This window comes from Canis lupus, chromosome X, assembly GCF_003254725.2.
Source record: "Canis lupus dingo isolate Sandy chromosome X, ASM325472v2, whole genome shotgun sequence".
NCBI classification, from domain to species: domain Eukaryota; kingdom Metazoa; phylum Chordata; class Mammalia; order Carnivora; family Canidae; genus Canis; species Canis lupus.
This window is the reverse complement of record NC_064281.1, coordinates 6,707,151-6,722,094: the sequence shown is the minus strand read 5'-3', so window position 1 is coordinate 6,722,094 and position 14,944 is coordinate 6,707,151. Positions and strand designations below refer to the sequence as shown.

The window sequence follows — 14,944 nt, the reverse complement described above, 5'->3', positions numbered from 1 at the left end:
TCCTGAATAATTTTCTTAAATACTTGCCTTTTCGCCCATATTATCTCAACATTCAAGAGGTTATTGTGTCCCGATACTATCTCTAGAAAACAAAGAAATCACTTGCTATGTTCAGTAAATGTCACAGCAAAATACATAACAGTGATGTTCATAGGGGAGCAACCATGCCTTTTCTGCATTTTAATACAGCATAGCACATTCCAGCACCCACACAGTGCAGCCCAGGAGAAACATGCAAGAATGAGCAGAGGAATATTCAAAGGGCACAACCGCCCCTGAAACGGGCACCACGTTCAGAAGGAACGCATGACACACGGGCACTCTGACCGCCGAGATAAGCAGCGTGCCCCAACAGACTTGGCAGGGGTCTGGCTGGAAACATAAAGTCCACCACAGACACGGGGTGAGAAGCCAGGAGGAAGCGGGCATGAAAGCTCTGAGCAAACAGAAGGCCCGTGCAGGGCATGCCGGCCTTCTAGCAGGGAGTCATATGATCTGCTTTTGTTGCTATTTTTACATTTTCTAAAAAGGCGACAAAGTGGATTTCCAGACATCATGAATGATACAGTATATTGAGCAGGCCCGACCAGTTAGCTTCCAGAAAGGATTCCTTTACCCCACCTGGCATTCCTCTCCTTCTCCCCCACCCTCCGAGAAAATAGTTCGTATGTGACTAAAGAGACTTTTTAAAAAAAGATACTCTTCATAGCTTTCTGAAGCACATATTTGGAAGTAATTTGGTTTTAAGGCTCTTTTCAGAAGATGCAAAAGAGAGAAAGTCTCCAGAAAAAGGCCATGAAAGCTGGGGGGGGGGGGGGGGTTGGTGAGAATACCGAAACCAGGGTCCTGCGAACATGCAGAGGGACGTGACATGCTAAAAATACTGCCTGCCGGTGAGGATTACATGCTGCCTCTCATTTCTGCCCTCGTCCTACAGTTAAGGGCTGGGGGGTTGGGGGGGGAGAGAAAGACAAATTCTGAAAACGGAGAGACAGGGTCAAGTCTCAATTTTCCAAGGGCAGATGATTTACAGCGAAGGTCAACAGGAATGGCTATACTTCCGTTCTCTCCATCGAAATCCAGCCCATGAGGTACTGCTGTCACCTGCTGACCTTAGTCCTTATTAAACTGTCTTTTCAACCAAGATATGTGACTTTTCCGGTTAATTAGGAACGACATGCGTAAAAGATAAGGCAATTATGCTGAAACCGGTCTGAGGGACTGTTGCTGCTCGCAGAGCTGGAGTCCTGAGCTACCTGACGATAAGGGAGCCGACAAAATCTCTGTCTTTATTAGATCCTGTCTTCGTAACTGTTCACAACAGCGAGAATTTCACGTTTTAAATGCACATGAAATTTTAGTGTGGGTATTAAGAAGCTTATGCAGAAAGAAAGATCCTGGATTTTTTTATTCAAGCAGACACTGCTTTCTGATGACAGCCCCACGCTGGCGTTCCACAAAACCTCTTCCCATGGGAGAAAGAAAGGGAGCAGAAGGCAAGATTTTAAAAAGGAACTTCTTACCTCTTTCTTGCTTCCTCATACTGCCAATTAAGCCTGACTCGGTCTACAAGTCTTGTTTTATCATCAAAGACAAACTTTCAGGAACAGAAGAAAAAAAAGGGGGGACATATTAAAAACATATTTTTAAAAGAGAAAATTCATTTCAACTTGCAGCAACAATGAATAATATCTTAATATGTCCTTAAATTTCCATTTTTCAAGGGTCTGGAAGGAAACACACTAAACAATGCTCAGTTGCTACCTCTGGTTGGTGGGAGCTGTGAGTGGGGCTGGGAAGGCTGCTTCCCAAACACTGGTGGATTTGTTTTTTGCTTTTTGTTTTTTTTTCCCCACAATGGAAGTGTATTCATCTACTGTGTAATTCCTAACAACAACAAAAAATTAAGTTTAAAAAAATAAAGAATTGGGGATCCCTGGGTGGCTCAGTGGTTTAGTGCCTGCCTTTGGCTCAGGGTGCGATCCTGGAGACCCGGGATCGAATCCCACGTCGGGCTCCCAGTGCATGGAGCCTGCTTCTCCCTCTGCCTGTGTCTCTGCCTCTCTCTCTATCATAAATAAATATTAAAAAAAATAAAGAATTGTCTAGCAAAAGTTGATACAAAGGCAAAAATATTCATCCCATTTTGTACAGTACGTTCTCTCGTTCTTCAATAAATACAGCATGATGATGTTCTCCTAAGCAGTCACAAGACCTGAAGGAGATAGACAAGCTATGTGAGGTATGGGCTACAGGCCTCCTTCGAATGTTATGTGGCATGTTAAAGCACCAAAGGCCAAAAGCAAAGAAAGCAAGGTCTGAAAGAGCCCGCTGAGGGCACATCACCTCAGAGTTAGAATGGAAATGTGGTGCTCTGGTGTGATCACTAGCTGAACTTAATATTTTCATATCAATCACACTGAACTGTTTGTTCCTAAAACAAAACAAAAAACGACCTGTATGGAGATAATTGTAGCTCACCTTGGTTATTTCTTTGTTCATTCTTGGAAATATATAACACTACTTCATTAAATCAATTGTTGCTGTAGATCTGACCTTAACTAGACCATATATTGTAGCCACTAAGTCTTTTTTTTAAATCTCATATCAACAAACATTTGAAAATATTCTATTTGAATGATTGGTGACGAATTTATTGATACCAGTTTTGATATACATTAATAGGAATTTCTTCATATCTTCATTGCCTTGAATGGCGAGATGAAGAAATGCCTTATGGGGGACTGAGCGAGCATTCTCTGATGGGATGGGTAATAATTTTACACATTTTAACAGCCTCATCCGGTACCCCTTCTCTATGGTTTCTTCAGTACAACTATATGGATACTATAGCATCACATCTCTTAGAAATTGTCTACACTGGAAATGAGCTATTGGTTACCTCATCACCTTGTTAGAGACTCCTGCAGCTGACCCCTCATCAAGACCAGTAAATGTCATTTCTTAAACCTCTTCTTCATGCTGTCTATAGATCTCTAAGCTCTGTTTCTGCATTCTTCTTTGAGAACAAAAAGGACATCTTAGTCAAAAAAAGGAGAAACCTATGGCCCAATGGATTTAACAGGTTCCCCTTTCACGGTTTCTATGTAGTCTTACAGCACATACTGCAATCACTAAATCCCAATGTTAGGCCTGTGGTGCAGACACACTTGTGTTTGCAAAGGCATGTCTAATTACATCAAGGCCCATCCTAAAAAAAAACCGATGACTCAAAGCGCTAACTAAGTCAGGTATGTAGATGTCTAAGATGGTCCCCAATGGTCTCCACTTCTTCAGATTTGCCCCAAGTGAAATCACCTTGAGTGCACTCTAGAGCCATAATTTGCCTGTAACCAACAGAATACAACAAGGATGATAGGAAGCCATTCCTGTGATTAGCTTACAAAAGATGGTGACTTCCATCTTGCTAGCAGACTCAGTTTGCACACTTTGATGAAGCAAGCTACTGTGCCAGAGAGGATACTCTATATGGTAAAGCAGCAGAGCCCTCAATCCAACAACCTGTGAGCAAGTGAATCCTGCCAACAGTCATGTGAGCTTGAGTGGCCCCTTCCCCAGTCAAGTCCTCAGATGAGACCACAGCCCTGGGTGACACCCTACCTGGAGTTTCGGGAGAACCCCTGATATACAGGACCCTGCCCAGACTCCTGAGAAGCAGGATGAGTCTGAGATAATACAAGAGTGCTGTTTTCAGATGCTAGGTTTGGGAGTAATCTGTTATGCAGCAAGAGCCAACTAATCCATTACAGCCTTTCAATATACTTTTTTATAACTACATGATATAGTGGAAAGCACAGGGGTGGGTTTAGGAATCAGAGATGTTGACTGAAACCCAAGCAGATCCGCCTCTCCCTGGCTACATGACCTTAGGTGACTTGGTACCTCTATCCCCTCATCTATCAAAAGGATATGGAAACAACTAACAAGACAACAGCCATGAAGCTGTCAACCCAGGGCCCCAGTAACCTCACAAACATGACAATTTACTGTTCAAGTTACTGCAACAGCATAACCAGCCACTCTGCACCTGACATTTTTAGAAAGTCTTCCTAGATCATTAGAGATTAGAATCTTTGATCTTACCTGTTTCTAACTAGTTGAATCTCTAAATTCTAACTCTAACCTATGATAAAAGTAATAAATTATTCATGGAATTCAATGAGACTTGTTTCTTTCCTTCCCACATGTCAAAATCTTTAGGCAAAAGTGGAAGATGTTTCTGACCTACAGACTCTTCTCTGTGTGTTATACAGATGGTGATCATATTCTTTCAACCAAAATTGCCTTGTCAAAAATGTCTAAGTGTAAAAAACCAAAAAATAAAACAAAAAACTGTCAAAGTGTACTTCTGAGAGCAATGACAGGAAAACTGAAAATAGGACTGTTTCAGGACGTCCAGAAAGAGTCACTATTTACCATATTATACTCAAAGAGTTACTATTTGCTCAAATTTCAAAATATTAACTAATTATTTAAAACCCAGTGTTTTTTGTCAATGGCTTTTTTTTCTCCTTTTTCTTTTTCTTTATTTAATTTTGGGGAGGACATTCCACATTCCACTGGTGGCTCATCTTTACTTAATAAGCCCTAAGAAAAAGAAGCCATCTTTTTTTCCCATTTGTTTTCTGTTTGTAATAAACTTCACTCAGTAACATTACAACAGTAATGTCTTTAAGTATTCACTACCCTACTTCAGATGATGATTGCCAACTTTGTTTTTGTGGCTAATTCAAGGCTTCACTAATTATCAAAAGGGGCATTATAAAATCCTTCCAAATTCCAAGCAAAATTAATTTTGATTCAATTCAATTTCCTGACATTCTTTTAGAACAAGAAATAGCATCAAAGTATAACCTAAGGGCAACACAGCCACAAAGCCTCTGAAAAATCACTGGTCTAAGCCAAAGATCACTAAACTATGGGCCCCACAGGCCAAATCCTGTTTTTATAAATAAAGTTTTATTGGAACACAGCCCTGCCCATTCGTTCACATATTGCCCATGGCTGCCTTTGCACTATAACAACACAATTAGGTAGTTATAGCAGAGACTGCATGGCCTACAAGGCCTAAAGTATTTACTATGTGGACCTTTACAGGAAAAGTTAGCTGATCCCTGCTCTAAACTATCATATGTCAGGGCGCCTAAGTGGCTAAGTCAGTTAAGCGTCCGACTCTTGATTTCGGCTCAGATCATGAGCTCAGGGTCATGGGATTGAGTCCCACACTGGGCTCCATGCTCAACGCAGAGACTGCTTGTCTCTCTCCCTCTGCTCCTCCCCCTGTTCACACACTCTCTCTCTAATGACAGGTAAAATCTTTAAAAATAAATAAAATAAAATAAAATGTCATATGTCTGTTAAAAACCTATCTAAACTTGAGGGGCCTACGTAGCACCATTGGTCAAGTGTCCCACTTTTGGTTTTGGCTCAGGTCGTGATCTCAGGGTCATGAGATAGAGCCCTGCGTCAGGCTCCATGCTCAGCATGGAGTTAAGTTTCTCCCTCTCCCTCTGCCCCTTCCCCTCTGCATTTTCTCTCTCTCTCTCTCTCTCTCTCTCTCTCTCTCAAATAAATAAGTCTTAAAAAAAAAAAAAAAACTACACACACACATCTAAACTGAACTCTCAAAAGGATTCTGCCAAATCCAAATCACAAGGACAGAGGTAATAAGCAATCCGATTGCCTTCCAGGCCATGGAACCTTCACAGCTGGATTCTTCCTTCAAATTTAATGGCACAAAAGCCAAAACATTTCTGAAGAGAAAGTGGCAAAGTCAAACAAATGAGTGATGGCAACATGAAAGCAACTCTCCTTCCCCTGGGCACACTCGGTTCTTTCCCGTTCCTGGCATACCTCTCCAATGATGTCGGTCTGAGACCCAGCATCGCAGAACTGCTGAGGTAAATCGCCAAGCGCAGCTGGGTTGTGAGGGAGCTCTTGCGGAGGGTCGCTAAGAGAAAAGCTATTCCTGAAGCCATCGCTCAGCTTGGCCAGACTCTGCAACAGAAGGAAACGAGTTATTGAGCAGAGGTGGTAATGCTTCGTTTCACTGGCTCCAGGGCAGCTGCGTTGGTACCAGAGACCTGGCCTACGCCAGCCCCCAGCCCCACCAGATGTAGAAGACACGGCCATCACCTCATGCACCTTTGATACAATGCACGGCCACCTACATCAGAGAATGGCCGAGTCCTCCTGGCAGCGTGTCAAGAGTGTAGAGAACTGTGGTACCATTTTGATTGTTTTTTAAACCTTTGTTTTCTAAAGAAAAGAAATAAGCAATCCCACCCTCCCGTCAAGAAAAAGCCAAACTCAGAGAAACAGACTGGAATGGTAGGTCACCAGGGGCTGAGGGGTCAAAGGGCAAGGACTCTCGGTTATAAGATGAATCCGTTCCAGGCCGTAACGTACAGCATGGTGACTACAGTGAGCAACGTATCTATGTGAGGTGACGGATGTGTTAACTAACTTTATCGTGGTAATCGTTTCACAGTATATGTGTATATCAAATCATCAGGTCTTATACCTTAAATTTATAAAATTTTATTTCTCAATCGCACCTCAATAAAAACGGGGGGCACTACCTGTATCAATAAATGAGTCTGACAGAGATGAGTGGTGCCAACTTGAGATTTTTATAAACCACACAGAAGGAAAACCACTCCCAGATGATGTTTAGATATTTTATATAACCTGATTTTTCAGTCGTAATTCTACATGGTCAAGAGTCATCTCATATGGATGTTAGTTTGCCAAAAACTAGAGTAAGCATGCCTTCTGGTATATGTAACTCCTTTGGGTGAAAGTCAAAAAGGAATCAGATCTTCAACAGCTTTTTAGAAGACTTTTGAATATATTTATCTTCAGCAGACATTTCTGCAGACACCAGAATGTGCAGGTGCAGTGTAACACCTGTAGCTGGTTCTGGATCTAAACAAAGGCATGTTGGAACGGGCCGATATTGTTAAGCTCATAAAAGAAAGACAGAACAACTTCTTTGCTTTTCCCAGATAGGACGTTGCCCATGCCTCTCCCAGGAGCTTCTCGGGGAGGATGCTGGGGTCTAAAACTTCTTACAGAAATTCTATCTCCAGCCTCCATGGTGGGCAAACCACTTGAGGCACCTGGGTGGCTTGCCCCAGCCCTGCACATTTGGCAAGGCCTCCAAGCCCCCAGGGTGAAATATCATGTGGCTCACCCCTGGGGTTTGGGCTTAGATGAGATGGGTGATGTCCATGTAGCACCCCATCCAACACTGTGCTCGGGGACCTCAGTAAACGCCAGTAGCTGTTCCTGCCACCAGTGCTCGGAGAAAATCTACCCATTGACCATTTACCTCTCATGACCTGGAGAGGGCATCTGAAAATACGGATTTGGGGGTCACATCCCCAGAGCCTAATCTAGCAGGCCTGGGTGAGGGCTCTGCAATGGTCAACTTAATGGCCACTGTGGGGACACTCCACAAGTCTCCTGCATCCTTGACCTTCGGAAACACTGCATGCAAGGCAGTTATGTGTGAACCTGTCTCATTGGGCCCACGAGTCCGGGCTCTGCTTCACATGTCGTTCTAGGTCTTACATTCTGCAGAATCTAGACAAATGACTACCAGGTACCCAGTGTGTTGAGCAAAAAATGGAAGCCATAACAGAAACATCCGAATGCACACTAGGATCAAGCAAAAAGGCCAGCGTGCATCCGTCTGCAAAAACTCAACATTTTTCTAAAAATAACAAAATCTACAGATGTTCAAGGGACAAAAAAATAAAGCAGTATAAAGCTCAATGATCCCAGCCATTTAATTCAAATCTATCCACGCAGTAGGATACTATGCAGCCATGTCAAGGAACAAAGCAGCTCATTGTGTACAGATACGGGAAAAGGTACAGGGTATTATCGTTACGTGAGGAAGTCAGGGCACAACAGCAGCAGGCACAGCCCTAGCTTTCTGTGGGGACAGCTGAACATGTGTTCACTATCTCCCGTGTCCGCAAAAATGCTTGCAGGGTATACAAGACGCTAACAGAAGTAGTTACGGGAGATGAGAGAATGAGGTGATAGCAAGACTTCTCATCATAGGCTTTTTACATTATTTTGATTATTGAACAATACGTATCACCCATCACAGTATGGCTTAAATTGTGTCCTCCCAAATGATATGTTCAAGACCTAAGAATCTGTGAGTCCGAGCTTATTTGGAAAAAGAACTGTTGCAGATGGAATCAAGTTAAGGAGAGGTCATAGTGAATCAGAGCAGGTTCTAGTCCAATGGTTGGCATCCTTGGAAGAAGAGAAAATTTGGACACAGAAACACAAGGAGAACACCATGTGACCATGAAAGCAGAGATCAGAGCCATGCATCTATGAGGCAAAGAATGCCAAGGATTGCCAGCAGCTACCAGATGCTGGAAGAGGTGAGGGAGGGTCTTCTCCTAGAGCCTTGAGAGAGAGAGAGAGAGCGTGGCCCTGCTGGCACCTTGATTCTGAACACCTGGCCTCCAGACTCCGAAAGAACAAATCGCAGTTGTTCTATACAAGCGTGTGGTACTTTGTCATGGCAACTCTAGGAAACTAACACTCTTATTTTTAAGTATTTTAATATATAGTATACAGAAATATATACACATATAAAGAACATATATTTGTATATGACACGTATGTGTTTTTTTTTAATATTTTTTTTAATTTTTATTTATTTATGATAGTCACAGAGAGAAAGAGAGAGAGAGAGGCAGAGACACAGGCAGAGGGAGAAGCAGGCCCCATGCACCGGGAGCCCGATGTGGGATTCGATCCCGGGTCTCCAGGATCGCGCCCTGGGCCAAAGGCAGGCGCCAAACCGCTGCGCCACCCAGGGATCCCGACACGTATGTGTTTTAAAATATATATGAATTGTATACATAACAAATATATATTGTAAATACATATTTTCCTAAAATTTTAACTAGAAAGACAAATGGAGGGCATCCCCGGTGGCTCAGTAGTTTAGCGCTGCCTTCGACCCAGGGCGTGATTCTGGGGACCCGGGATCGAGTCCCACATCAGGCTCCCTCTGCCTGTGTCTCTGCCTCGCTCTCTCTCTCTCTGCGTCTATCATGAATAAATAAATAAAATCTTAAAAAAAAAAAAAAAAGACAAATGGACACGCAGGCAGGCAGGCAAATGGACATGGGATCCGAAGAGTGCCAGGCCCCTACCTGCATCAGGTCCCGCCTCTCTTTCTCGCCTGTGCAAATGGCTTTCTTGATGGTCCGGAGCTCACTCATTATAGCCTGTGCCTCATCCAGTTTGTAGTTGGTGTGAGCACTTGACATCTTACGATCAATCCTGGTTAAAAAAGAAAAATCAGAGTCATTCCATGCAAGATTAAAGCATTTCACTGAATGACAAGGAAAAACTCAGAAGCTTTATAGGAAGGTGGAAAAGAGTTAAACTCATTGGTTCGGCAAAGAGAAATAAAGATCCCATAAAACCTTTCCTGCTTGTGGTAAATACGCAGAGATGAGAGTTGGCCACTGGACGACTTCCTTTGCTCCAGGAACATCCAATGCAGGTGAGGACTTTCGAGTCAGGATTCCCATGACCTCTACTAATGATTAGGCAACAAACATTGGCTTAAGTAATTCCCTGAGATTTTAAACGCCTCTCTGAGAGGAGGATCGTGTCTTATTTGTTTATCCCCAGCATCTGGGGTAGTGGTCAAAAATGTCTATTAATAAACACATGAATGACACCTGTGTGCAAGAACATATGGGAAAGGGCAAAAAATTGTGAAGCGATAGTGATGCCTTACATAAAATCGCCAACTCTATGTCTCCTCTACCTTTCTTTTATCTCATTCTGGTTCTAATTTCTCTTTCTCTCTCCCTACTACTCACCTCTTCAATTCTTTCCTGCAATCCAAATATCCATTCGTCCTTCCTCCCTTCCTTCCATCTAGCTAAACTTCCTCCCTCCCCTGCTCCTCCCTTCCTTCTCTCCTGCTGGGCAGTCCGCCCCGTGCACACAACCCCCGGTCTGGGTGCTGGAAACAGAGCACTGACCAAGCCAAGGCTTGGCTCTGGCTTTCCCAGAGTAGGCAGTCTCCTACAGCACACCCTTTGTCTTACCTTCCCTACCCAGGTCTGGAGACCTAGAAGCCCTCGGAGCTAAAGAGGTTGGATACTTTGGTCCAGAAATGGCATGAACTCCCTCTCTGGAAAGCCAATAGCATGCTTTTCAGATTCCAGATCCTCCATCACACAGGTCCTGGTGCTCAACGGTTTCCCCTATGTGACCGGGAAATCTGGCTCCTTAACGGCCAGCCCAAACTCCCTTTATTCTCCACTCACGAAAGCATCCTGGCATGCTGGTGAGTCCCAGTGACACTCCAGCATGACAGCAGGACCCTGGGCAAGGCACTTCACCTCTTTACACCTCAGTTTAATGCTTCCCCCATTTACTGAGAAAATGTTCAGAGACAGCTTACTTGCCAGAGCTCCTGGCATGTAATGTTTGCAAGTGATTATTATTATCAGGACGGTGCTGAATCTGCGAACTCATGGAAGACAAAGTAAAGAATTGACCAACTCCACTACTTTAAGCCAGAGACGGTCTGTGCTATCAGCAGCCTTGGAATAAGAGAAGGACAAATAAAACAGGCAGGAACCCGTTCTCTCCCTCTGAAATCAGGCTTCAGGGCTCAAGAGCGCTGCTGTGACTTGCATCAGCTAGAATTGATGTATTTATGAAAATTGGTCCTGGGTCCTCTTCGAAGCATGGAGTGGATGTGAGCGCATCATAGGTCCCCACACACTCAATGGTGACATCCCTACATCCCAACATGGCTTGGCCATGTGTTTTCCCATTTTAGCTGTTTTACAGAGAACCAGGAGTCTCTAACAGAAGGCAGAAATAGAAGGCCATCCATCTCACATTGACCAAAGAAGCAGCCCTACTTTTCTTGCAGAGAAAAATCTAGACCTATTTATGTAATAATGTCTCCCTATACTCATCTTCTGATAAAAGGCTTTCCAATACATCTCATTTAATGTCACAACCAATAACCCACAAAGGCTGATGAAGGTGATAGAAAAGGTTTACATCATTCTCAGACAAAAAACCCAAGGCCAGAGAAATCGGATTTCTCTAGAACAGTCAATGACCAGCACCTCTGCTAACCAGGTCTACTGCTCCTCTAGAATGAAAAGTACAGCAAATTGATCATCATGTGACACTGACACCCATATGGAGAAATGAAACTCCACTGCATCGAGCAAAACGTTTTCAATTGCATGAAAACCAAAGCTAATCAAATAGCCACAGAAGTACAGACACACATACCCAGTGTTAAGGCTGTAATGCGAGCCGCTACTCATGTCAGCTCCGGCTTTATACTGAAGTGTTGGGATTTCCTTCTGGCTTTTAGTAGCAATAAAGGCTAAGTGTGGCCATCAGTAAACCCAGGGATTGAGCCAGCAGCCTGTCAAGGCACCAAGTTCTACGATGAGAATGGCTGCCACAGAGAGGAAAGGAGGCCCCAAGTCCCCTCAGGAAGAGGGATCCGCAGCCCCATAATTCATCCCGCCAGCGGACACTGCAGAGCACCTAGGACAAGGACAGCTCAGCTTCAAGGTCACGGACATGCGCTCTGGCCTTAGTTTGACCCAAGTGGCTTCGAGACCTTGAAGAGAACACACAGTGGCCCAGAACAGCTGTTTCCACCGTTTTGAGGGTGCCCTGGCATGGGGAGTGGGAGCAACTAAAGGGAGAGCCTGTTTAGGGCTTGGGGACCCTCACCCCTGCTTCAGCAAGCACCTCCCCTTTGCTCTGTCTCAGACATTTTGGTTTCATAGAGGATGTCCTTTGCAGGAAAGGAAAGGGAAAAAGATTCCACTGTTTAAAATGTTTAAAAAGTGTGAAAGCTACTAGGGAACGTGATCTTGAAGTCCTAGTATTTCAGAGCAAATACTGTTATATAATAATAGTATGTAACTATGTTTAAGTAAGTATACATTTCATATATTAATATTATATATTACATTATATAAGAATATAATTATACATAAGGATTATTATATATTATGCAAATCTAACCTAGAAACATTTTATATAGTACATATTATTCAATTATATTATATAATTATATACATAGTACATTAAAATAGTTCGATGTATCAAGCACCTACTAGGTGCCAGGGTCTGGCTGCATGCTTTGCCTTTGTCACCTCCTGGAATCCTCTCAACAGCTTTATGGGGTAAGCATAACCTTCTCAGATTTTATAAGGAAACACATGAGGCTCAGAGAGATAAACTAAGTGGCCCAAGATGACAAGCGAAGGTCTGGGAGAGCTGCCAGGATTCAAACCCACGTCCCCCAGTGCTCAAGTCTGCACTGGATCGCCAAGTGCAGTGATGCCCCTTGATACCGCAGGGGTGCCCCTGGCTCAGGGCGGCCAAGGTCGGGCCCATATGCTTTTATAAGGGCAAGCAATGTTTCACAGAACTCCCACCACTTCCAATTTTGCAACTATGATAAATTCTCATCTAATATAAACTTCAAAGAGAAGGAAACCTTTTCCTTTACATCTGCAAAATTCATTTCTTTGGGAGTGTTTTCCCTTTGGTCAAATTCCCTCTAGAACTTTGGTCAAACTCAGAGGATGTGGTCAGTGATTTGGTGTTTTCTAAAATACCAATATATTCCATTTCATAAAGAAAATCATAACATCTGTGACTGCCAAAGAACTGTCTTTTCTTTTTTCAATCTTAATTAAGAGCCCAAGAGAGTGCTTATACATCTGGAAAAAAATGATAGAAAAGCAATACCCACTCAACAAAAGGTGGTACTAATGAAAACCTAAGTTATTATGCAGTGTGCTGTGATCTGAATGTCTATGTCCCACCACCCTGTTCACATGCTGGGATCATAATTCCCAGGGTGACGGTGTTAGGTGGTGGGGCCTTCGGGAGGTGATCAGGTCATGAGAGAGAAGCCCCCATGAATGGGATCAGTGCTCTTATAAAACAGCCCACAGGGTTCCCTGCCCCTTCCATCATGGGAGGACACAGCGAGAAGATGGCTATTTAGGAATCAGGAAGCTGGCTTTCACTGGACACAGAACCTGACCAGGCTGGCACTTCCAGCCTCCAAAACTTTAAGAAATAAATTTCTAGTGTGTATAAGCCACCCAGTCTGTGGTATTTTGTTATAGCAGACCAAATGGACTAAGGCACAGTGTAAAAAAAAAAATCTAGTACACAGACCAGAGTTTTCACTTTTCTCTCAACATCTTGCAGCAGCTTCAGGGAGGTAAGGTGACTTGCTTGAAGTAACACAGCCAGTAAGGGGCACAGTGTGAGGTTCACACCAAGGCCCCTCACATTGGCACTCATCCTCTTCCTCACTGGGTTAGCAATACACTCAAAGTCAAGGCCTCCAAACTCACACTATGTCAAACCCAAAGGCCACCCACACAGCCCGTCAAATGTCGTCCCAAAGTACACTGGTGCTCTTTATGGTCTGCTTTTGAAAGAAATGGTTAGAGAGAAGAGAAGAATGTGCAGCTTCGCATGATGACAGAATTGCGGTTGAGAAGGCAGCTTAGAGTTGTTTCTCAACCCTGCCTCCCGTTGCTCCACAGTTTCCATATTTGTTGTTCAATTTAGGATGCTAAGAGAACTTACTGGCAAGAGTAAAACCACATGGCTTCTTTTTTTAAATAAAGATTTATCCATTTATTAGAAAGAGACAGAGAGAGGGAGAGAGAGCACACACACGCAAGTTGGTGGGGGAGCAAAGGGGAAAAAGCAGACTCTCCACTGAGTGCAGAGCCCGACGATGTGGGACTCGATCCCATGACCCTGAGATGGTGACCTGAGTCAAAATCAAGAGTCAGATGCTTAACCAACTGAGCCATCCAGGGGCCCCAAACTAAATGGCTTCTTAACCCACAGCATGAAGAAAAGGGCTGCCAGGCCTCGAAAGATATTCCATATTAATACCACACATTACAACCCAAAAGAATGAGAAGTTTTGTCACAACTCTACCTTTTACATCACCAGCTTGGGCAGGTGGCCTTGAATGCACTTCAGACACCTTCTGGCAGCTTTCTATCAACAGCAGGTCCTGTGTGGAGCACCAGACCTGTCCCACAACCGGAAACAATGCTCTTTTTGTTTCCACCCCCACCGCTGTATGCTGCACAGTTATCGCAACAGTGCTGGGGGTTCTGCATGGACCGCACCTTACGTGCTAGGTTAATGTGATACTATAGGCCTGAGCCTGTCCCAACTGTGAACAATCCCATTCTTTTCTGAAAACACTAACTCCCCTCAGACAGAAAATGCTAATTCCGATATCTAACAGTGCGGCATTGTAGTACAGAATGCTCGGGAGGGGAGACACACGGGTGTTATTCATACCACCCATAAAGGGAAGAGAAGTTCATCAAGCAGCTACGAGGTTCGAAGCAAAAAGGTTCACCTCATAGTGAAGAATGTGCCACATGGAACCTGGTTATTGGAACATCTACCAAACACCCCTTTCTGTAATCTGAACAGCAGGAATAGGAATGGGATTTCTTAAAACACAATGGAACACAATATGAAGAAGAGAAGGAAGCAAGCACTAGAGGGCAGTTAGTAAGAAGATGATGGGGCCAATTCACAGAGCCCCCCTGTGGTACGGGCAGCCCAGGCCCTCACTCGGAGGGTCCCAGTGTCCAGCAGTGACATGAGCCAAGCATCGGCTCCCGGCGGGCAGGAGCAGCAACATCAGCTGCTCTGCACAGCACCTGGGCCAGGGTCCACTTGGGCCACTCAGCCCTGCCCTGGGCCGCAAGTGTCTGAGTCCTGAGGACCAAGCAAGGAACAAAGCAAAGTCGTCCTTCTCGTGTGGCGTTATGCTAGTCAAGGAAACAGATCACAGAAATTAGGGCAGGCAACCAT

At 44.0% G+C, this 14,944-nt stretch overlaps 1 protein-coding gene across 2 annotated transcripts in view; it reads right to left on the bottom strand.

The window, feature by feature from the left end:
- Nucleotides 1–14,944, bottom strand: part of WWC3 (WWC family member 3) — a 120,403-nt gene that overhangs the window by 40,661 nt on the left and 64,798 nt on the right. For both annotated transcript variants that reach the window (XM_025436289.3, XM_025436296.3), the window contains 3 exons: nt 9,213–9,342; nt 5,875–6,018; nt 1,524–1,597 (listed from right to left, as the gene is read on the bottom strand). In XM_025436289.3, coding sequence (XP_025292074.2) covers nt 1,524–1,597; nt 5,875–6,018; nt 9,213–9,342 — 348 coding nt within the window. The remainder of the gene's footprint in view (nt 1–1,523; nt 1,598–5,874; nt 6,019–9,212; nt 9,343–14,944) is intronic.